Raw genomic sequence first — 25,883 nt, forward strand, 5'->3', positions numbered from 1 at the left:
AGATTTGGCAGTTGACTTAGATATATGTGTGAAAGTGAAGAATTAAGAATGATACCAAGTATGAAGTTAAGAGTTTGGGAGAATAGTGATGTGTCCTCTACAGTTTGAAGTAAAATATAAGGTTTAGGAGAAGAGATAATTAATTTGGATATGGACATGCTAAATCTGAGATGACTACAAGGACATCTAGTTTTGAGATGCTCAGCAAAAAGACTAGGGCTAGATATACAGACTGGAACACATCTTCATATAGACAACTGAACACAGGAAAGCTAATGAAATCAACAAATGAGACAATACACAGTGAAAAGAGAAGGAGTAAAAGAACAGAGGTTTGGGGAACACCGACGATTAGTCAAAGACATCAAAGTACTAACAAAGAAACAAAGAAAGTTAAGTAGAAGCAGAGAAATATAACCAGTCAAAAGAACCTGGAAAGGCAAAAATCATGAAAATCCAGAGAAGAGAATATGCAGAAGAATGAGGTGAATGACTTAGTCAACTGCTAAAGAGAGGTGAAAAAAGGATTATAAAATTTTGGCAATTTAAGTTATGAATAATAACTCTGGAGATGATAGCTTTAGTTTAATAATTGGATGGGAAATTTAAGTTATGAATGATAACTCTAGAGATAGCTTTAGTTTAATAATTGGATGGAAAATATCAACTATCTCTGATATTGGACATACAGGAAATTAACATACATATAAAATCAAAGAGATGCCACAAAAAATAAGTGATAAAATCTGAAGTTCTCAAAATAATTGCAGATATTAAGTACTGCAGGAAGACTGCTATAATTCCTAAGAAAAGTAAAAATTAAAACAATGCTGTACTTTCATCTGACATCAAAGAACTTTGTAAAGACAAAAAAGCTAGAAATAATCAATGTTGTGGAAGAGTAACACATAAATATGTTAGTGGAATTATGACCTGGTCAAACTATTCTGAAAAACAATTTGGAACTGTGGTAAAAATCTGAGTTAAATGTTCACAAATTCCACTAAAGGAGCCTAAAAAAGTCAAAAATAGAAAGGTTTAATGTATAGACACATATATTCATGAAAAAAGATTTTTGAGCTAATAATATACCATACTAGAAACAATGTAGGTATCCACTGGGGAATGACTAAACAAACTTTAATATAAGAACGTAATGGGATATTATTGTGCTAATAATAACAAATATGAGAAAATAAGACATACTGGAAGACAAATTATCCATGGAAAAGGTCCATTGTTAAAAGGTTAGCAATAATGGAACATAGTTAGTGTCTCTAAAAAAAAATCAAAGAAGTCCTCAACAAAGAAGGTAATTCCAAGATAGAACATACAACACTAAAGACTAAAGTATACTAACTTGAAAGCTGATAAAAGAGTTTTGTGGTTTCTAATCCACAACAAAACAAACCAAAATGCTAGTTAAATGAAATTTTTTTCAACACAAGCTACTGGGGGTTTTAAAAAAATAAAATTTGGCTCAGATATCAAAATGGTTCATTAAGACTTTGTGTTTTGTGATCAAAAACTTTCTCTATAAATCAGTCTTTCACACTCTGAAATAAAGAATTATGCTATTTTTTTTCATTTTTCATTTAATGTCATTCTGCATTGCTGTCATCTTGTATTTTTTCAAAAGCTTTCATATGTATTCCCAAATGCAGCAACAATGAAAAGATTTAAGTGCCATGAAAAGTATTTTTCTTACCACTCCCAAGAAACTTTCCTGATTTTCCTCATCTACAAGTAATTATTCCTTTTCTCTTATTCTTGCATGTCTCTCTGGAATGGACTGTTCATTTTAATCTTTAATTTATTTGTTCTTGTTATCACCCTATATACTATTTGAGAGCAGGGATTATGACATTTTACATTTTTCAATTCCCAATGCTGAGCAAAAAAATCTTGCAAGTATGGATTTAACAGATTTTTTTTTTAACTGAACTGAAATAAAGCTTATCAAAAAATGGGAAACCATGTGTGTAGCACAGATTTCCATCAATCCGAAATCAACAAATCCAAAAAAACACCAGCTCTCAGCATGAAGACATTTTTAAAACTCAGGACCAGGTAAGAGAAGAGATGTGAACCTAATTTCAATTTCAAAAGCATAATTACCTGGCAAACATCAGAGCGGATACCAGTTTTCCAGAATCCTTGGCTACTCAGTTCCACAGTCACCTCTCTTCTCATTGTATTCTTCTGTCGAATTTTCTGCAGAGCTTCCTAGAAAAGAAGAACTAATTATAGCAGCAATTCAATCAGACATTTAAAAAAAAAAATGGATTCATTTAAAACTACATTTAATCCAAATACAGAACACTAAAGACTAAGTCACTCTTGTCTAGTTAAAAACTTAAGACAAACATAAGCCAAAATTTTGTTCAATCAAAACTTTTCTTTTGAAGAATGAAAAATAAGTGTAGGGTTATCATATTAGACTAATAAAATACTTTGTTAACACCTTTTTTTAAATATCATCTTGAAACAATTCAAGATTCTTTTCTGGAACTAAATGCCTAAATGAAGTGATAAGCATCCTTCTTGGATTCACGAAGCAGACGACAAAACCAGTAATTTTTGTAAAAAGTAGTTAGCCATTGAATAGAGCTACAATTTCAAAAACAATTGGCTCAGACTATATTCTTCTAATAGTACAAGATTCCTTCTGTAAACAACCTGAAAACTAAAGGCTTACTCCATAACTCCCAATAAAGTGATGAAATCTAAAGGATTTCTTCTTGTCATAACATGAAATGAACCTGAACAATTTCACAAGGAAAAAACCTTTCTATTTTAATACATTCAGGGACTTATTTTTTTTAGTTGTAAAAAACTGTACCAAAGATGAAATCTACTTCTTTGCATAATGTATTTGTTCTTAAAACTGAAACAAAACTGAGACAATAAATCAGTACTATCTATTTAGAAGTTTAAAAAAAAAAGTTTCACCTATTGGGGCAAGGGGAAGACAATAAAAAAATCTATTCTGATGGACTCTCAGGTACTGGAGACTGCCTCCTGCAATTTAAGATAAGAAGCAAATTGGATAAGTCAAGCGCTATTACAGGAAATCGCTTTCATGTAGAAAACTTGTCTGGGTACTTAAAATATCAAATAGGCAAATTTTTTTCTTAGAAAAAAAATACCCTATACACCAAGATAAAATCAAAATGGGTTCATGATTCATAAAAGGTAATATTATAAGCAAATTAGGAGAGCAAAGGATAGTTTACCTGTAAAATTTCTGGAGAAGGGAAGAATTTAAGAGAGAGAGAACATTATGAAATGTAAAATGGATGATTTTGGTTATATTAAATTAGAAAGTTTTTGCACAAAAAACTCAATGTAGCCAAAATTAGAAGGGAAGCAAAAAGATGAGAAACAATTTTTTTACAGCCACGGTTTCTGATAAAGGCTTTATTTCTAAAACATTTAGACAACTGAACTAAATTTATAAAAATAAAAGTCATATAGTTAACATGTGTAGGATTGCTTGCCATCTGGGGGAAAGGGTGGAGGGAGGGAGGGGAAAAGTCGGAACAGAAGTGAGTGCAAGAGATAATGTTGTAAAAAAATTACCCAGTAAATTGTAGTATATGAATGTTATGGAATATTATTGTTCTGTAAGAAATGACCAGCAGGATGAATAGAGAGGCTTGGAGAGACCTACATAAACTGATGTAAATGAAATGAACAGAACCAGGAGATCATTATATACTTCAACAACAATACTGTATGAGGATGTATTCTGATCGAAGTGGATTTCTTTGACAAAGAGAAGATCTAACTCAGTTTTAATTGATCAATGATGAACAGAAGCAGCTACACCCAAAGAAAGAACACTGGGAAATGAATGTAAACTGTTTGCATTTTTGTTTTTTTCCCGGGTTATTTCTACCTTCTGAATCCAATTTTCCCTGTGCAACAAGAGAACTGTTCAGTTCTGCACACATATATTGTATCTAGGATATACCGTGACCTATTTAACATGTATAGGACTGCTTGCCATCTTGGGCAGGGGGTGGAAGGAGGGAGGGGAAAAATCAGAACAGAAGTGAGTGTAAGGGATAATGTTGTAAAAAATTACCCTGGCATGGGTTCTGTCAATAAAAAGTTATTAAAAAAAAATAATAAAATAAAAACCCAAATACTAATTTAAAAAAAAAAAAGTGCTTTTATTTTTTTCTACCTCATCAAAATACAAAATGCAGTTTGAAAAATTAAAAAAAAAAAATTACCCAGGCATGGGTTCTGTCAATAAAAAGTTATAATTAAAAAAAAAATACAAGTCATTCGTCAATTGATAAATGGTCAAAGGATATGAACAGGCAATTCTGAGATGAAAAAATTCGAGCCATAAAATTGAGTAAATGCATATTGATTGGGCATCTGAATAAGTTGGGATATTTGAATGTAATGGAATACTATTGTGCTATAAGAAATCATGAATAGCTGACTTCAGCAAAGCCTAGAAAAGTTTACATGAATTGAGCTGAGTGAAGTATGTAGAACCAGAAGAACATGGCACACAGTAACAACAAAATTGTGTGATGATAAATTATAACAAACTTGGCTCTTTTCTACCATACCATGATCCAAGACAATTCCAACAGATTTGAGATGGAAAATGTCATCCACATCCAGATAAAGAACTATGAAGAGTGAATGTGGATGGAAGCACATTATTTTCACATTTTTTCCCTCTCTTGTGGTACACTCCTTTTATTTTGATTTTTCTTCCACGTTACTAATATGAAAATATACTTAAATTACTGTACATATATAACCTATATCAGATTGTTTGCTGTCTTGGAGGGGGAGAAGAGAAGGTGAAAAAAAAAAGTGGAACTCAAATTCTTACAAAAGTGAATGTTGAAAACTCTTTACATGTAATTGGAAAAAAAAAAAAAAAAAAAAAAAACAAGAACTATAACCAAAAGACTATAAAACTGTGCATATCTTTTCATCCAGTAGTGTCACTTTAGGTTCTGTTTTCCAAAGAGGTCAGAAAAAAGAAGGGAAAAGAACTCACATGTACAAAACTGTAGCAGATTTTTTTTTGTGGTAATAAGGAAATTGAAATTGAAAAGATGCCCATCAATTGGGAAATGGCTGATTGAGTCAGGATATATGAATGCAATAAACTACTATTGTGCTATAAGAAATAATGAACAGGCAGATTTCAGAAAAACCTGAAAAACAAATACGAACTGATGCTGAGTGAAGTGAGCAGACCCAGGAGAATATTGTACAAAAACAAGATTCAAGACTATTCCAATAAACTTGTGACAGAAAATGACATTCCTATTCAGAGAAAGAACTATAGAGACTAAATGCAGACTGAAGCATACTATTATCACTTGTTTTGTTTTTTCTTTCTAATGATTTTCCCCTTTTGCTTTGATTTTTCTTCCATAACATGATTAATAAAGAAATGTTTAAAATAATTGTACATGTATAACCTATATCAAGTTGCTTGCTCTCTTGGGGAGGGTAGGAAGAGAAAAAACTTTGACCTCAAAAATTTTACAAATACGAATGTTGACAACTATTTTTACATGTTATTGGAAAAAATAAAATACTATTAAGTGAAAAAATTTTTCCTTAAATTAAAAAAGAAAATATATCTCTCAATAATAGTAACCACATCAATGTCTTAGTAGTAATTATGGGGAATAACATTCACTCCAGGAAGCAAAGTAAACTGAATAAAACCTAATAGAGGACAAAAATGGATGGCATTAATCAGGGATGCTAATTTTTTCCCCTTAAAAATGTTATACTGCAACAATTGACTAGTTCATCATTATTAATTTTACAGCCTTAACTTACCTCTCTCTGTGCCAACTTTTGCTTGTCAGCTTGTTTGACTTTGGGGCTATTTGCCAACAGGTGGCGGAGCTTAACGTAGCTTTTCCACAGCTTCTGATACCTAAAGAAAAGGAGATAGAAAGATCACTTGGTCAGTATGTCAGAACTTATGCTGTCAAATTAAGGTGTTAAGAGCTGGAGGGGATAAAATCTAGCTCAAGAATATGAAGTAACCTCTACAAGGTCAATGACAGTTACTAATAGTTTTTTTTTTTTTTTGGGTTCACTCTGGCAAGGCTTTACATTTATTCTGAAAAGGTAACACTGCTCAAAACATATTCTGGAGTTTGCCTTTTGAAGTCTCACTCAGAACTTGAAGCACATTCTTCTGAATATTTTAAATGACAGCAAATATTTGTCCTTTGTTCTGTTTTTCAAAATCACAGTGATCCATAAAATTGCTTAGCCTAATCTGATTTTTAAAAAGTGATAATGATTTTGAAACTGAAAGAAAATTTATTTAAAGGATTGAGATTTTATTGTGTGATGCTTAAACTGGCACTATAGATAATTTCAAAGGAAATTTTAAAATATTTTGGGCTATGGAAATATTAATAGAATAACAAAATTACTAACAAAATTACTGCTTTAAAGAGGAAAGCACTCGTATATGAACGGATCAATTATTTTATGTTCATTATAAAATCAATATGATTAGTTTTAAATAAATAATACTAATTACTCTAAAATACTTAACTATAGTATAACTAAAAGTCTCAAAGGTAGTGTGCACTCCAATTATACTTATGGCACAGTAATCTGGCTAGGTCATTTTTTACCTGAAAATAATGCACAAAAATCTTTTTCATGACAATAACAGATTCATGAACAGGTCATTATGGAGTAGTCAAATATTTATTAAAACTGATCCTCACTGAAACTACCAAAACATACTGGGAGTCAAAAGAATACATGGTTTTTATAATTTATATCAATTGTCACCTATTTAGGTGTCCATGAAAATTAAATTCCGTTTCACTATGGTTTTTCTGACAAAAGAATATTGTTCTTGAAAATATTTTCAAAAGAATATTTTTCTGCTTTTATTTCTCTTAACTAAAGATGTTCCTCTTGACAAAAAGCCTCTATTATCAACAATTTCTCATGGTTGTAGAGAGGACTGATGCCAAGAGAAGACTGGGCACTCCAGACTAATATTCCGTTTAAAATTTTTACTCTCCAAAACCTTATTCCTTTTCTAATTAAGACCACCATGCTCTTGCTGCAACAATTTTCATAACTAATGACACACGTGCCACAAATGCTAAGACCGGAATCTTCTACTCCCTCAGAGGTAAAATATCTACTTTAGTCCATGCTATTTCAAAGTACAAAGCAGCAGCAAGATCAGTGAAGATTAACCTTACCCAGGATATCAACAGAAGTAGCAGATTCTCTAATTCCCAATTACATATTCTGATTTAAATACTTTATACCTCAAGGACTAAATTTTAATTACAAGTTTGAGATTTCTCTATGATATAAGTGCCACATCTCATTATTTATACCCATCCTTCTCTTCCCACTGTCTGGTAGGGGAAAGAGCCAACCATACCAAGTATACCATAACAGGTTCATTTCATATTCTCTTCAATAAGTTTGAAATAAAAAAAAGTGTGGACATTTTATTCTTCTGTAAAGTTTACAAAGAATTTTGTATCAGTTCTTTCATTTGAGTCTCACAAGAACCCTGTAAGGACACAGGTCTTATCCTCATTTTGCAGATGATGAAAATGAATCTCAGAAATTAAGTGACTTGTCCAAAGACAAAAACAAAGAATGCATCAGAGGTTTTTTCTTACTCCAAATCTATTTTATATATATCTTGCTGCTTCTCCAATGTAAATTGAAAGACATGCAGGAAATGAGAAAGGGTACATTCTTCTCCCTTCCCCCAAATAAGTTAAACAAATTTTAATGGTCCTTAAGGTCACCCTGCCCAAAAATTGATTCTCAAGTTATTTTGGTACAATTAGTAAAGATTTCACTTTAAGAATCTTACTAATTTTAGTTATAGTGATAGGTTCTACAATTTCAAAAATTTTGAGTTCTAAATTAAAAAAATTAAAATGCTATACAAACCTTAACTTCAAAGAAAAAGTTTTCTAATCCTATATAAACTATGAAATTAGAATAATGTTGACAGAATTCTATTAAAAAAAAACATAACTAAGCCAGAAATTCCAAAGATGTTAGAATAAAATTTAAAACAGCTGAACATATAGAAAACAAACTTATTCTGATGATATAACAACACATCAATCAACAAGCACATATTAGGAGCTTACTATGTGGAAAGCACAAGGGATACTAACAAGACAAAAAAAAACAGTCCCTGCCCTCAGAGAGCTTACACTCTAACTGAAGAGACAACATGTAAATACAGAGGTACATACAAGATACATACAGAGTAGATGGAAGGTAACCTTAGAGTGGTAGGCTCTAGCAGCTGTGATGACCGGGAACAGTCTCCTGCAGAAGGTGGCATTTGAGCTGAGTCTTGAAAGAAGCTAGGGATTCTAAGAGGTAGAGGTGAGGATGGATAGCATTCCAGGCATGGGGGACAGACAGTGCAAAGGCACAAAGTGGGAAATGGAGTGTCATGTGTGAAGAACAGCAAGTAGGCCAGTGTAGCTGGGACTGTGGATTGCGTGGAGGGGAGTAAAGTGTAACAAGGCTGGAAATGTTGGAAGGGGCCAGATTGTAAAGAGTTTTGACTGATAAATAAAAAATGAAACTGTAAATGTAGAATAAAGTCTATTTTAGACAGCTTTTAAAAAGGGAGAGGGAAAGGGGCAAAGCATAGATACAAAAGTCTCTCTTTGGTGGAAAATGAAAAGACTAAGACAAACATTGAGAAGGATATCTTACTGAGGGTCTCCTGCATAACTCAACTGGGCAGGGCGTATCCCAAAGTGGACAATAATTGGAAAAGTAATCACGTCAGGGTTGAATTGTTCCCGATCCAGTTGATCAATGCGTACTGAGCTAGGTTTCTAGAGAGAAAAATCAAAGCTTTTTACTTAGGTAAGAAGTCTCATTTATCAATCATGTTATAAGGATAAGAATTGAAAATGAATTAATCTTTTCCCTAAAAATTCTTAACTTATTAAAATAATGTTATTCAAAATGTAATTCACATAGATTGAACTTTATCTCTATAAGTAGTAGGTCAGTACTATTTGATATAATGAATGAATCCTTCTAAATGTGAAGGTTTCAAAAGGGCAGCAGTCAGACATAATTTTTCTTAACTTCTTCAGGAACTAATAAAAAGTAAGTACATTTCAGAAAACAAGAAATGCTGACTCATCTGCTTTAATTTTACTTTAGTTATTGGGGATATATTTCCAGATTACATAGAAGCGGAAGCATCCACAAAAAAATAAGTTCTCAGACTCTTTATTCTATTTCCCACTTATAAATTAGGTATTATAGGTAAAAAGTAGCAAGTTCAATTTTTTAAACTGTACTGATTTCAAAAGGTTAAAAAAAAAAAAAAAACAACATCCTCCAGTGTCAAATAATCAATAGAAAGTATGAAACATGATGATTTTTTTTTAGCACAGCTCTAATTCCCTATAACTTTAAAACCTGTTATGTTACTAATTCATATAATAATTGATGGAAAATGTTAGGAAAAAACAGAAAAGCATTTAAAGTTTCTAAAAGTTCCATTACTTTGTTTTACACTAAAAATTGGGGAATACGGTGGCAAAACATTTTAAGTTGTGAATGTATTTAGATAACCAAACATACCATGCCAGGATTGTTAACAATCATCCCTTTGCATTCCTCTGCATATTTCTGCCATTCAAGTTCTTCCCACTGAAGCATATTTGCAATCTCCTCTTCAGGCACTAAAGCTTTGTTACATCTCAACAAATAGAGTAGAATCTGGTGCATTGATAGCACTTCCTTTCCTCCATCTTGTGAGAGAGAAGGAAAGAAAGAAGATAAGGGCAAGAAGAATTTTTATAACACTACAGCCTTAAGTGGAATTTTTTTAAAGCATGCCAAAATGTTTTTTATAGGCAATATACATTTTAAATTGCTTATCTAGGAAGGAACACATTAATTTTCATTGATGAATACTGCTCATAAACAATTTGTTTTACTAAAATGGCAATAAGATTATTAACAGTTAGAAACTTTTATTTGTTAGGCTTTGAATAATAAAAACAAATTTTCTTCACAAAACTAATTTTGAAGGAACAGCTTAGAAAGCCACATGTCTCACTTCTAATTATAGGCTATAATATACAAACTTGTTCTTTTTATTACAATAGTTACAAACTCTGAAATTTATAGTACTTTCCTAAAAAAAAATACAAGGATTTTATGAGACATTTATGGATGTAGCCAATTAGTTATTGTTATGTTATGGACTAATTCTTGGTGCTAATTTGCTGCACCTGTCACAATGAACCAAATGGATTTATACTAATATAACTGTGTAATCATTCTATGAACTAAACACAAGGGAAAATCAAATATTTACTTGTATAGAAATATAAATCACCAAGATCAGCTACTGGAATTTCATAAGAAGTGAGAGTGGTGATGATGACATGGTTACACCAGCAATTTCAAAAAAACATTTTAATGGCTGAATGGAAGATAGACAGGAATGGAATGGATAGTGATGCCAGCTTATTGGCAGACTATTTCAGTAATCCAGGCATGTGGAATGAAGGTCTATGACAAGAGTGGCAATGTGAAAAAAGAGAAGGGGACATTGGTGAGCATGATGAAAAGGATATTTAGAGACTAGTATACTGAATAGTGTAGTCAAATAAGGCACAGTTCTGCCCTCACCCCGCCGAAAACGAATTATGGATATAAAGAAATTACTAGTTAACTAGTATGTATCATTTTGAACAATGGCAATATTGTCGAAAAAACAATACTTAGTCCCCCAAAGGTTACTGTTTTCAAAGAAAACATCTAAATATAAAAAGTCTAAGATATTTGTAATTCAAAATTCTTTATTCCAGGGATTTATTTTATTAAAGCTTTTTATTTTCAAAACATACATGAATAATTTTTCAACACTGACCCTTGCAAAACCTTGTGTTTCAATTTCCCCACACTTTCCTCCATCCCCCTCCCCTAGATGATATACAATCCAATATACATTAAACATGGCAAAAAATGTTAAATCCAATATATACATACATATTTGTATATTATCTTGCTCCATGAGAAAAATCAAATAAAAAAGGAAAAAAATGAGAAAGAAAATAAAATGCAAACAAACAGTAACAAAAAGAGTGAAAATGTTTTGTTGTGATTCACACTGTTCCCATGGTTCTCTCTCTGGGGTTAGATGGCTTTCTTCATCACTACAAAAGTGGAACTAGTATGAATCATCTCAATGTTGAAAAGAGCCATGTCTATCAGAATTGATCATCTTATAGTCTTGATGTGTATAATGATCTCCTGGTTCTGCTCATTTCACTTAGCATCAGTTCCTATAGGTCTCTCCAGGCCTCTCTGAAATCATCCCGCTCATCGTTTCTTATAGAACAGTAATATTCCATAACATCTATATACCTTAACTTATTCAGATATTCTCCAACTGATGGGCAATCACTCAGTTTCCAGTTTCTTGGCACTACAAAAAGAGCTGCTACAAACATTTTTGACATGTAGATCCAGGTTCTTTCTTAACAATATTCTTTTTATATACTCTATTTACTAGACTAACTTTTAAATAAGTAAAAGGTTAAATCCAAAAGTTGGAGAACTAAAACACACTACCTCCATCTTCCCTAAAAACAGTTAATAATGCTTTTAAGGCCCTGCTTTTTAAGTCAGTGTCAAAGGCAGCAACTATTGTAGAGATGAAATCAAGCAACTGTCACTCAAGAAGCTGTGTAATCCAGAACCATAGAGACAGAAGACCAAGAAAATAAAATTCTCTTCAAAATCCCTGGCAAAATCAATTGGCTTAACATATTTTCCTTAACAGAAATGATACTAAAGAAAATGGATCACCATTTACTTTACTGTTGTCTCCTGAGAATCATAATGTCATCTGAATTACAAATGATATTTCCCTATGTATTGTCTTTCCTTCCCTATTAGAAAGTGAGCTCCCTGAAAGCAAGGCCCATCTTGTTTTTTCTATTTTTATGCCCAGTACTTGGCATATAGTTTTTCATTCATGAAATATATGTCTTTCGTTCATGCATTCATCCAGTAAAGAATTTGTAAAAGAAAAATTAAACTAGAGCAAGATTAAGTGAAAAAAGGTTTTTGATATTTCTAACAGGATGACAGCAAGTAATCTAGAAACACTGTATTTAGCCATAGCTAAATATGTATAAAACAGAGTCCAGAGTCATCCCCAGTAAATAACTGTTCTCAGAAAATAGCACCAACTTCTTTCTGTCTCTCTTAATCTCAGCCAAGTACAAATAATTTTCTAATGCATTGTTTGTGGATTGTGAACTGACCCAGCCATTCTGAAGAACAATTTGGCTATACAATTGTACACACCCTTTGATCCAGCAGTGCCACTAATGAGACTGCATCCCAATGGGATTATAAAAGAGGAAAAGGATCCACATGTGCAAAGATGTTTCTAGTGACACTTTTTATAATGACAAGAAATTGTAAAATGAGAGCATTTCCATCAATTGGGGAATGGTTGAAAAAGTTGTGGTGTTTGAATGTAATGGAATACTATTCTTCTATAAGAAATGATGAAGAAATGACTGGTTTCAAAATAGTTTGGAAAGACTTACATAAATGGATGTTAAGTGAAGTGAGCAGAACCAGGACATTGTACACAGTTATAGCAAAATTGTGTGGTGATTAGCCCTTCTCATCAACATAGTGATCCAAGACAATTCTAATAGACTTTGGATGGAAACTGCCATTCACAAATTAAAATCATTTGCATCCAGAGAAAGAAACTATGGAGCCTGAATGTGGATCGAAGAAAACTATTTTCACCTTTTTTTTGGTTGTTATTTTTTTGTTCTGATTTTTCTTTCCCAACATAACTCATTATGTTAAACACTGATTTTACATGTATAACCTCTATTAGTTTGCATGCTGTCTTGGGAGGTAAAGGAAGAGGGAGGGGGAAAAATAACTCAAAATCTTACACAAATGAAAGTTGAAAACTATCTTTACTTATAATTGGAAAAGTAAAAAATCATTAAAACAATAATAATAAAAATAAAAGAATAACTGAAGACTTAGGAAGAACAGTGAATTCTGTTTCTTTAAAAGTTCATTGTCCCAGATGAAAACCAAAAGGACAAACCTCTTTCTTAATTCAAAAACTTACATATTTGATAGACTATGAGAAATGTAATTAGAAGTAGTTTTAAATAATATTTCTTGAGGCTGATAATGTTGTTGAATATCAGACAATTTTTGCTAGTTTAGATGTAATATATATATCAAGAGGAATTGACCCTCTAGCTTATCAAATAATCAAAATATCTCATGTATATATATACATAATATCATAAAAATTGTTGGTACCAATATATAGTCTTGGTTTCACAGAAACAACACACAACTAAATAGTAGTTAGGGAATCTAACTCATAATCTTAGCTCCTTCATTAAGATGCTACTCAAGACATCCACTTTATGAGCCTGTTTTCTCACTTATTAGGGTACTTGTTTAGATAGAGAGCATAAACTGGCCTATATATTTTTTATTTTAGCTGCCAATTAGAGAAAAAAAGCTTAAATGCTCAATATAACGTAGGACAAAATCCCAGAATTTCAGAGTTGGAAGGAATCTCAGAAGTCATTTAATAACACAACACACATCTCCTCTACAACATCCCCAGGAGTGGTCATCCAGTCCTTCAAGTACGAATACTTCCAGTGTACTAGCTCCACATGAAAACTCATTCTAATTTTCTTTTTTTTATGTAAGGAAAAGTCCTGAGGAAAACTGATCACATTTTTTTCAGTCAGAAACATTTTCCTTACTTATTAAATCTACCTCTTTAGAACTTCTACTTATGGCTATTAGTTTTTTTCCCTTTGGAGCTAGTAAAAAATAAGTCACTTCTATGCAACAGCCCTTCAAAAATTAAAAACTGCTATCTTATTCCACCTTCTTTTAAGTCAAGGGTTCTTAACTCAGGAGTATGTGAATGCTTCTTCAAATATATATATTTTGATTACTGTATTTCAATATGTCTGGTTTCTTGTGTAATTCTATGTAATGTATTTTATGCATTTAAAAAATTTTTTTTCTAGAAGAGAGTCGAAGGGTTTCATCAGATTAAAAGCTTATCGAATCATGTTCATATGACAATTTCCAATTTTTCTCATTATTCATTCTTATCTGGATCTTATCATGAGCTCTTATGAGCCTCTGGATGGGCTCATATTTTTCAGTGTATTTCTTAAATGCAATATCCTCTAAAATTCATAGAAACAAAAATTAAAACCACCCTGATGTATCACAACCATTTCAAGTAAGTGGGGAGGGGGGTAGATGGAAAATTCCATAGCTGAAAAATGATCCAATCATTCCAGAAAACAATTTGGAATTCTTGGAATTGGGGAAGAGAGGGTGGCTGAACAAATCATGATATATGAATGTAATGAAATATTATTCCACAAGAATTGGCCAATATGAAAAATTCAAAGAAGATTTGCAAAAGGTGATGCAAAGCGGGGAAAAAAGTACAAACTTTTACACAATGACTAATAATGCAAAAAAAGTCAACAATGAGAAATTACAAAATCCTGTTCAAATGCAGTAATGTTAGTATCTTATTTTCATAGTTAAAAGAACATGGCCATCCTAGTAGTTAACAGACTTAAACTGAGAGAAATGTACATAGTAAGAGATATAAGTATTTCTTGCAAAATATATGTCACAACACACGCAGAAATTTTAAAAATTTAAACACAAAATGTGAGGACAGACTCCAAGATGACAGGTATGGTCACAGATCAAAGCAAAGAACACAGTGGCTATCATCTTCTAAAGACTGTTCAAGCTCAATTATTATTACATTGTTGTATAACATCACAAATACTACATAGAATGATTAATTTTAATTAATTTGGCAACATATTTACCTGGTAGAAATCTTACAAAACGTGGCATGAAATGAAATCTTGGACAGCATGAACTATTATTTTCAAATGAAGGGCCTAAAACAATTAGAAGAGGAAAAAAAGTCTTAAAAAATACTCTAAAGTTACTCAATTCCTATGTTTTATAATACCAAAGAGCAACACTAGAAAATATGTGTGTATATGTATGTACACCCTCCCCTCCATGCTCCCCACCTCCCACTAATCCCAGAGAAAAAGGATGGCAGTGGTCAACAGAAGCATATCCTGGCAATCATTTTTGGTTTTCTACCCTTGATTAAGGCATTTTGTTTTTAAATTGAAGAATTAAAAGTTTTTTTTTTTTTTTTGGGGGGGGGGCGCTAGTATAAAATTTTACCAATTTAAAATATTAACTCATAGGACTATCATTAGTGAAAGTGAAGCAATCAATCTTAAAAATCACCTTGAGGCATACATAGGTACTGACATACAGTATTATGTAAAACAAACTTAAGAACCTTCTGGTGTTTAACATATAGTCTGATCATAGAGATGAAATCAATTCCTACTGGGTATTTTAAGCAACAAAAGCATTTTTATTCAACTTTTTTCTTTAATTTTTTATAACAAAACTTGGCTTTAAAATCTTCTATAGACTGTTGGCTTTTAAATACAAGCATTATCCTTTTCATTGTATCTATATTTTGATTTCCTTAGCAGGGAGTTACATGGCTCAGTAAATAGAACACTTGACTTAGGAATCAAGAACTACTTCCAAATCTGGCTTTCATGTACTAAATAGCTCTGTGACCCTTATCATGACAATGAATTTTTCTCTACCAGAGTTTCATCAACTGCAAAATGAAGTAATAGTAATCTCTACTTCACAGAATTGTGAGAATGGAATGATTTAATATGTGTAAAGCACTTGGCAAACCTTAAAACTGGTAGATAAATGCTCACTATTATTATGATCTTTCATAAATTTTATATTTCCCCCAGAATTGTGATCTGCACAAGAGGTACATCCTAAGTGTCTTCTGCTTAAGTACTATACCTGTAAGATTCCAATCATAGAGCTCCAAAATGTCTCTGAACAGGTACAAGGAAAAGAGCTCAAGGCCCTTCACACAAAAATTCTGAAAAACAATAATTATTTTAGTGTTGTGTTCTACAGACCACAAAGACTTATCCTAATGCTTCATGGTAGGGTGGCAATGACTATTGGTTCTCAGAAGCTTGACAAGCAGCTTTGACTCTAGCAGTGTACAGCAAATTGAAAAGGGTTGAAATTTGGGTCTGGTAACAAATTGTATGTTCAGAGGTTCATAAAAATGTGATCAAATTTTGGCAAGAACAATAATGTAAAACTATCAACTAAGCCCTAAAAGGGTGGCAACCAGCATTATTACAAATATCTTTTAAGTATTAAAGTAATGTTTGTTATTTCAAAATAATTTTAAACCATTATTTCCATAGTAGCTCAATATGAGTAGATCAACATTATTAATATTAATAATGACATTATAGGATAGGATTTAATCATAAATAGAGCATTGAACTTCAATGTGAGAAGGTCTGGGTTCAAGTCCTAACTATGAAATGCATCACTTGTGTGATATTGTATAAGTCTTTCAACCCTCCCAGTGATTCAAGGAAACTCTCAAGGATTCACATAAATTTTTTAAAAATTGCAAGTCTCTTGCTGATACAAGTCTTAGCACAATTTCAAGCTTTAATACTTTAAATGTTGGTAAGCAGTGATGACGACAGACAGGAAAAAAGTACAATACAACAAGAAAAGAAAAATGAAACACTGAGCTTGTTTAACAAGAATGTTCTTCCTAGAGCCATGTGATGAAGTTTCTCTTTTCTAATTTTCTAATCCATTCAGAAGACCAGTAACAGAATCTATTATTTCTTATATGAACTGAATTAGAAATAGATTTAAAGTTACTATTAGCTTATAAAACATGAAAAACAATGTATTCAAAAAGAGATGAAGGGGTTTAACAATGGTCCACATTTTAAACTTTTAACTTCTACCTGCTTCAACTGTCTTTGTCAAAACATAATTCTAGAAGACTATGTAAACGTTCCAATATAGAACATTTCAATACTTTGCAAAAAGGAAATTCTGAATGAAAAACTGCCCCATAGTTATCTGTTAAATAATTGTCTTCCTTACCTCAGGCATCATCTCTTCAATGAAATGAATTGTGTAGTCTATGTTAAATCTAATTACTTTACACAGGGGAATCTGTAATACAATAAAAGAAGTTTAGTTCTTATTTTTCTCTATGTTTTTCTATCTGATTTAAAAGGTAATAGGCACATATGAAGTATATGTGTTTATAATTCTATCAATTAATATTTGAAGGTATATACTGTAAAGTCCTATACTAGACAGGTTTTAAAGCTAATGAACAGGAACTAGATTAGTTCTCCACACAAATAAGTATGCTGATGATTTATTAACAAAATTAAGGGGAAAAAAGTGCTAAAAATAAATCATTAAAAACAAAATCTATCACCTCAAAGTTACTACCCCCAGAAATACTGCATAACAAATTTCCTTAATCTCTCCAAGTCTCCGACCATTACCCATTGCTCCCAATATTTTTCTTTTTTACTTCAGAAAACTGGCAAAATAAAGGTGGTACTTTTTATAAACTTTGGTATTCTTAAGTAGATAAATGGAATAAAATTCAATTAAACAGCCTATAAAGATGAAAAAGTGGAATTAATTTCAACAGGCTACTCCAGGTTAACTCTAAGCTGAAAGACTATAGGATGAATTTTGATCTGTTCTAATAAAAAATTGTTACCTAATCAACATTTGGGAGGAAATTTGAAGAAAGTGGTCATATCAAGAACTTGTATCATTATTATATTACTGTACTATTTAAATAAACACCAAATGACCTCTTGGACAAAAATAAAAATAGTGGAAAAGCAATTCTATACCTGCAGACTTCCTAAAATTATAGTTGTTAGGGAAATCATGATAATTTATGTCTCATGCTTTTCATAACTATGAAGCTGATAAAATGGCAAAATAGTTTGCCAGTGCCATCTACTGGAGAAAGAATCTTATTTAAGGAGAATAACCTATCATTAATAAATTAATTTTATAGTAACTTCTATATTAACAAAGAAGGATTTTCATCTTTTTTTCCAAAAACTGTATGAAAACAAATCACAATTAAAGGTCACTGCCATTTTCGAGTCCTGACTCCTCATCCTTCACATTTCACTTACATAATCATCTGCAGACAACTATACAAATTTTCTATTATTAAATTAAATAATTATTTTCAATTCACTTTTTGTTTTTATCTTGATATTTTCTTTTTTATCCAAAAATAGACCACTGTACTATAAATTATACTTTAACAAAGGGTACATGTACTTGTCTTTTACACATACCACATTTTTTATTATTCCAAATCTGAATTTCTCTTGGAATCTTAAAAGTAGAGATTAGAATAACTATTTTAGGTTATTTCATCCTGGCCTATTAAGTAAATTTTATATCAGGTTCAAAAAGTGGCTACCAGCAAACATTAGTTCAAGAAATAGAGATCCATAACAATTTCTTGAATAAAGATTGCTGTTATGGAAAGCAAAACCTGAGAAATTAAAAATTCTGAAATCTATTCACTATTCATTTTACTCACTTTCAAAAATATAAAATTAAAAAAAAAAAAAAAGCTACCGACACTCAAACCTGTAGAATAAGGGCATATATCCTTTCAAAACGTAACTTATCGAGACAGTTTTAGATTAAAATTATAATAAAGCCAAAAGTACTCGGGTTTAAACAATGGATCTAGTCTAATCAAAACCTAGTTCCAGACAACACTGAAACTGATTCTGAATTCACCATAACTATCTTATCTTCTATTAAATTCACATTCCTCCATCAAAGGTTTTCAAAAGGATAACTGGACTAAAGATTAACCTTGATGAACTCCTTTTCAACTCAGATCTATAATGCTATTATCAAAGAGGGCTTATATACTAAATAAAACCTCTAAAAAAAAATCGTGTTTTTTGATAATTTTTTTTTTTAGCAGATAATGGTGCAAGATTTCCTTTCATTGTTTAGAAAGTTCAATAATTTTTTTTTTCAGCACATGGTAACTCTTAAGTATATTTACAAAGTTAATACTAGAATATTAATTTTTACATTTATAATACACATAACTTCTCGAAATGGATACGTTGGACCAAAAATATGACTGTAAAATAAAATAATCATCTATGTCAAGTGAAATATTCATAATTACCTTAAGAATTGAAGAAAGCAGAAAGACAATTAAATTAGCTGCCAATTTTTTTTTATAACAAAGATTTACACTGTATTGGGACACTACATTTTGTTTCTTTGTCTACCCAATAAGACAATAGTTTCAAATACACAAATCAGGAGAGAATGCCACTTGAAAGTGATTTTGAGCCAAAACATGTATAAAAGTAGAATTGGTATATTCCATTTTCTTTTCTAAAATACATGAGCAGTCACATAAAAAAGGTCAACTGAAAGTGTAAAATAAATTATTCAATTGTATAGGTTGTCATGTTTCCATAACACAGTGTTCTTTCAATTGACATTCAGAAATTCATTTTAAATAGTATCAAATGTGATCTAAGAAGTAATGAAAAGAGTGACCAATTCTGTACCTCAGAGAAAACTTCTAAAAGAAGGTCAGATCTGAGGACATAGGAAAAATCTAGTTTTGCTAAAATTAAATCAGATTTGAGGAATTCTAAAGCATTTCATTTTCTTTTGCTCTGTTCAAAGATAAATTCTCACACTTTATTAAAAACTTTCAAATCTTCTTAAAAAAAATTCAGAATAGCTTTAAAATGTTGATCAATGTAGCTTTTCCTTTTCAATCTTTCATTTTGAAAAACCTGGCACTCCTCAAATATCTGTACAAGTACGCAATATTTTGAGTCTCATTTAACAATATTATATGATAACTGGGAATTTTAAGAAAAAAGAATATGTACTCACATTGGTCAGAGGAGCATGTGCAAACATAGAAAATCCTTCAAAAATATATTCATGATCATCATATTCTATAACAGTTGGTCTATCAGTCTAAGAAGCAAAAATATTAAAATATCACACATTGGCTATGCAAAATTTGCTAGCATATACTGTTCCAGAATTCTTTCTCAATGAAAGCTCAAGCCCACTGAATTCCACAAATATTTACTAGTCAATCAACCAGAATTTATTAAACAATTACTATAAAGTGGGAAAGATGCTAAGGACTAGGAATACCAAAAAAAAAAGCAAAAACAGGTCTTCCCTAAAATACTTCACTTATATTGGAAGAGACTATATGCAAATATATATATAGTGTATATTTACAATCCAGCAAATGAGACATGTAGTCAGGTAGTAAGAGAAAGAAGAGGGAGAAGCATCAAGAAAAGCCAGAGAGAAAGAGTATCAAGAAAACAAGTATGATTAACAGTTTCTAGGCTAAAAATAAGTCAATAAGGATGATTATTATTGAGAAAAAGGCTTTAGATTTGACAATTAAGAGATCACTGGCAATTTTGGAGAGAGCACTTTCAGCTGAATGAGGTCAGAAGATAGACTGCACAGAGGTAAAAGAAGAGCTAATAAGAATGGAAGTGGAAATATCAATTACACAAAGCTTTGTTCACAGCCACAAAAGGAAGACTGAAAGAAACTGTAGCTAGTCTCTAAAGATGAATACTTTACAAGTTTTTTTGTTTGTTTGTTTTTTTGGCAGATGAGTGAGATATGGGCAGGTTTGTATAAAACAGGGACACAGCCAGAAGATAAAGAGAAAACAAAGATTAGAGAGTGTGCAAAATGTGTCCTAGAATCCTGCATACATGGTCCCCCCTTCCTAATCCCTTCTCTATGTTTATGAGCAAATTATATAAAAATCACATTACATAGAGCTCTGCAGAATGACTTACTTAAAGTGAAAACTGCCTGTATATAATTATCTGGTTAGAAATCTAAGGAAGAACTTTAAGAGCTCGTAAACAAGGAAGTGGAACACTTGTGGGTGACTGAAAAATCAAAGACATGGAAATTTTTAGATGTAGCTGAGGAGGTATGAAGAAGTAGGTCATGGGAAATAAGTAAATTCAGGAATTGGGAAGTAAGAGTATTTGAAGGAATAGCAACATGTATGTTTCAGTTCCTAAGTATGAGAACTACTGTCGGGGAGAAAAACGTGATCCAGGAAATGAACTCAGCGAGGAAGGAAGTGTTCAGAAGTCAGTGGATAACAGTTATCAAAGCCCTGACTGGATGATAAATATTGACTGAAAGAACTTCAAAGAAGAAAACGTTACTTAGTGATGATGGCAGAAAAATGCAGGCAGGTCAAAAGAGAAAGGAGGATTCCAACGTTCCTGTTTAGACCAGTATTCTAATGTCTGGTCAATGAAAGAAAGTAGAACCAGTGCTAAAAAAAAAAAAGGATGACCAGGGTGGCTGTGTCATCAGGAAGAAGAACCAGAGTGCAAGATAGGAGGAATAATAAAGGAAAAGGTTTAAGATAATAGAAAATTTCTTAACTATGGAGCAATTATTTTAGAGAGTCTAATGAAAAAGGGTATGTAAATTTAGAGTTAAGACAGTAGGGGAGATTAAGGATAAATGGTCAGATTGCAGATAAAAGGAATAAGGGAATTAACGTGGGGGATAGGAAATGGAATTTGTACAATATAGTTGGAAATTAAGAATCACTGGAATGAAGAAAATTAGATTATGCTAAACATCCATGGTCTGCAAGACATTTTGTCATACACTAAAAGTAGTGAGGGAAAAGGGATATAAAAAACATATGGGACTATGATAAGATATAAAGTATGACAACACAAAGTATTATTTTTAAAAAAAAAGTATCAAGTAGGATGTTATGGTAACTATGAATCAAGACTAGAGAATAAAGGGACCCGAGTTCAAATCCCACATTTATTACTAGCTGTATGACTAGTTTTCACTTAACTTTTGAGTCTCCCTTGAGTCAAGAAAACTTGAATTCAATTCTGGCTTCATACACCTGGCACTTACTAGCTGTGTGACCCTGGGCATGTCATTTAATCCCAAAAGCCTCACCCCCACCCCCCCAAAAAAAATACTAACAAAGACACCTAGCCAAGTTATCTGAATGGAATTAAAACAGATCAGCTACCCTATACCCACTTTAGCAAAAACCAAAACAAACTAAAAATCACCAGATGAATAATGATCCAAGAAATAGAATTGTTGTTAATTATTTTTTAATCATATCTAATGCTGTGTGACCCATTTGGGGTTTTCTTGGCAAAGACACTGGAGTAGTTTGTGATTTATTCTCCTGCTCATTTTAGAGATAAGGAAACCCAGACAAACAGGGTTAAATGACTCGCCTAGGATCATACAGATAGAAAGTGTCAGAGGCCAGATTTTAACCCAGAAAGATAAATTTTCCTGATTCCAAGTCCAGAACTCTACCCACTGAGACATTTAGCTGCCAAGAAATTTAATAACAAATTATAATATAGTTTAGTACAATACTAGAAGCCAACTTGGAGTCTGTGGGCAACAGGAAAGGGGATCACCAGTTAAATGTGTCAATGCAAACAAAGAAATTGGCAACCCCAGTCCTGACAAAGGTGTGTGCAACCTACAGAGTCATATCTGATACAGAGATGTGTAGCAGTCAATTGAAAATGTGAAAATAAAACTCAAGGAAGACTGCTGCCAAATGTATAGATCTCAAAGTCAGAGACAAAGAGCAAGTAAATGAAACATTCATCAAAAGACAATGTAGATAGAGAAGATCAAGAGCAAATCTTTGAGAGATACCCAAAGTACAGGGTAGAAGAAAAAGATAAACAAGTAAAGGAGACTGAAAAAGTGAATCTACACAGACAGAACTCAGAGAAGTATCTCAGAAATCAAAGGCAAAGAAAGGATCAACTACAACTTTTTAAAAAATGCCTACTTTGCAAAGTAAAATAACTGGTTAAGCCCTGGAAACACAGTTAAAAAGGAAATATACTCTGCCCTAATTTTCACATTTATACAAAATAATTTGTGGAGGGAGAATAACTGGCATTGGCAGTGGGTGAGGAGGAAGGGATACATCAAGGAAGACTTCATGGAGAAAATGGTATATGAGCTGAACCTAGAAAAGGTAGTACATTCTGATATTAAGAGAAAGCTTTTGTGAAATGTACGGAGGTCAAAAAAATGGAAATTTAATTAACTGAAAACAACTATAGTCACTAGTCCTGAAACAAAAGATGGCAATTACCTACCTAGCCTTGATTTGAAAATGAAGTCTTAAAATATAATATTATTCTGGGGCAAATCACTTAATCCATAATTGCCTGAGTGGGGGAAAAAATAGAGAGACAGACAGACAGAGAGAATGAGAATTGTTTATCTAAAAAATGTGTGGGCAGAGCCAAGATGACAGAGTAAAAGCAGGAACTTGCCCTACCTCTCCAACAAACTTCTCCCAATTCCTTAAAATAATTACTCTAAAAAATTTTTAGAGTCTCAAAACATCCAAAAAGATGGGGTGGAACATTTTCCAGCTGAAGACAATTTAGAAAAGACAATAGCAGAAAAGGTCTATGGAACCAGGGTGGGAGACCAGGGCACAGCTCCAATGCGAGAAGTGCAATTGCAGTCCCAGCCTGGCCTTTGGCCCAAGCCCATACCAATAAAGAAGGAATGGGAGCAGTGCCCTCTGAATCAATGTTGGCACTAGTGATCTCTAGCCCAGAGATACTAAAGATAACTTGGAAGGGTCAGCAGAAAACACCTATGGAATTAGGGTGGAAGCCAAATGCACAATCTGAGTGCCACTCAACAGAGCCTGACCCCAAACCCAACAAAGTCTGTATCCTAGCTCCAGCCCCAGGGCCAGTTAAGCAGGACTCTGGTGCTTTAGCATACATGATTTTACAGTGGGGTGTGGGAACAACCCAATAGTTCCAAGGCAAAAAAAGAGTACTTGTTATCAGGTTCCTAAAAGGATTTCTGAAAACAGCTGCACAAACCTTCCATCATGGAAACAGAGCCCTACTTTAACAGAGTTAAAAGATAAGTAATAAGCTAGGAAAATGAACAGACAACAAAAAGTTTCTGATCATAAAAAATTACTATGAAAAAAGTCAAAACTCCTACATAACAAAGCCGCCAAGAAAAATAAGAATTGATCTCAAGCTATGGAAGAGTTCAAAAGGGATTGTGAAAATATGTAAGAGAGATAAAGAAAAAATAGGACAAGAACTGAGTGTGCTGCAAAATAAAATTTTAAAAAGCTAATGAGAATGCCTTAAAAACAAAAGTGGTCAACTGGGAAAGTAGGTACAAAAGCTCACTGAGGAAAATAATTCCTTAAAAATTAGAATTAAGCATATGGAAACTAATGACTATGACAAATTAAGATACAATAAAGCAAAACTAAAAAAATGAAAATAAATAGAAAAAAATGTGAAATATCTGAATGGAAAAACAACTGACCTGGAAAATAAATCCAGAAGAAATAATTTTAAAATTATTGATCTAACTGAAAGTCAGGATCAAAAAAAGGGCCTGGACATCATCTTTCAAGAAATTATCAAAGAAAACTGTCCTGATATTCTAGAAGACAAAATAGAAATTGAAAGAATTCACCAATCACTTCCTGAAAGAGATTACAGAATGAAAATTTCCAGGAATATTATTCCAAATTCCAGAACTCCAAAGTCAAGGAGAAAATATTGCAAGCATCCAGAAAGAAGAAATTTAAGTATACTGGAGCCACAGACAGGATAGATAACACAAGATTTACCAACTTTTACCTAAAAGGCCTGGAGGGCTTGGAATATGATATTCTAGAGCAATGGAGTTAAGATTATAACCAAGAATCACCTACCCACCAGAACTCAGTATAATCCTTCAGAGGAAAAGATGGTCATTCAATGAAATAGATTTTCAAACATTTGTGATTAAAAGACCAGAGCTGAATAGAAAATTTGATTTTCAAATACAGGACTCCAGAGAAGCATAAGAAGGTAATCAGCAAAGTGATATCATAAGCTATGTAATAAGCTTTATCTGCTTACACTCCTACATAAGAGTATGATACTTATGACTCAATAGAATATTCTCATTATTCTGGCAGTTATAAGGGTATATATATAGATAGTATATAGATACATATAGGTGTGAGTTGAATATGAAGGAATAATCTTTTTTTAAAATGATGAAATTCAGACAAACTGACCTAGAAAATAAATCCAAGAGAGACAATCTAAAAATTATTGGGCTACCTATCTACTACAACAGAAAAAAGAGCTTAAACAAAATCTTTCAACAAATCATCAAGAAAACTGTCGTGATGTCCTAAAACTAGAGGTTTTTTCACCTCCTGAAAGAGACCCCAAAATGAAAACTCCAAAGTATATGGTAGGCTAATTTTTAGAATTATCAAATCAAGGAGAAAATACTGCAAGCAGCCACAAAAATACAATTCAAATATTGAGGAGCCACAATCATGATTGTCCAGGAAGTAGGAGCTTCCACTTTAAAGAACTGAAAGGCCTGAAATAGGATATTCCAAAAGGTAACAGAGTTTGGTTTGCAGGCAAGAATCAACTATCCAGCAAAATTAAGCAATTTTTCAGGGAAAAAAATGAAAATTCAATGAAGTAGGTGAATTTCATTTATTTCTGATGACTACACCAGAGCTGAACAGAAAATCTGATCATCAAATAGAAAAATCAAGAGAAGCATAAAAAGGTAAAAAAGAAAAAAAGCTGTTTTTCTAAAAAGTTAAAAAATTTATCTCCTTATGTGACAAATAATATGTTTAAACTTTTGAATAAAGTTAAATGATAGGGGTATACTTAGAGGGTACAGGTATAATTTGATATTAGCATAATGATATAAAAATGAAACAAGGGATAGAAAAG

General features: G+C 32.2%; 1 protein-coding gene across 12 annotated transcripts in view; it reads right to left on the bottom strand.

Annotated features, from left to right (window-relative positions):
• Positions 1 to 25,883, bottom strand: part of DROSHA (drosha ribonuclease III) — a 109,796-nt gene that overhangs the window by 50,125 nt on the left and 33,788 nt on the right. For 11 of the 12 annotated variants that reach the window (XR_004230910.1, XM_031946149.1, XM_031946147.1 and 8 more), the window contains 8 exons: positions 19,948 to 20,034; positions 17,113 to 17,184; positions 15,982 to 16,063; positions 14,946 to 15,020; positions 9,634 to 9,803; positions 8,746 to 8,870; positions 5,836 to 5,935; positions 2,119 to 2,226 (listed from right to left, as the gene is read on the bottom strand). Coding sequence is in view for 11 of the 12 variants with exons in the window: in XM_031946149.1 (XP_031802009.1) it covers positions 2,119 to 2,226; positions 5,836 to 5,935; positions 8,746 to 8,870; positions 9,634 to 9,803; positions 14,946 to 15,020; positions 15,982 to 16,063; positions 17,113 to 17,184; positions 19,948 to 20,034 (819 nt within the window). In the remaining variant the exon portion in view is untranslated. The remainder of the gene's footprint in view (positions 1 to 2,118; positions 2,227 to 5,835; positions 5,936 to 8,745; positions 8,871 to 9,633; positions 9,804 to 14,945; positions 15,021 to 15,981; positions 16,064 to 17,112; positions 17,185 to 19,947; positions 20,035 to 25,883) is intronic. The other variant, XM_031946148.1, reaches the window with a different exon arrangement.

The sequence above is a fragment of the Sarcophilus harrisii genome, chromosome 1 (assembly GCF_902635505.1).
Source record: "Sarcophilus harrisii chromosome 1, mSarHar1.11, whole genome shotgun sequence".
Lineage (NCBI taxonomy): Eukaryota > Metazoa > Chordata > Mammalia > Dasyuromorphia > Dasyuridae > Sarcophilus > Sarcophilus harrisii.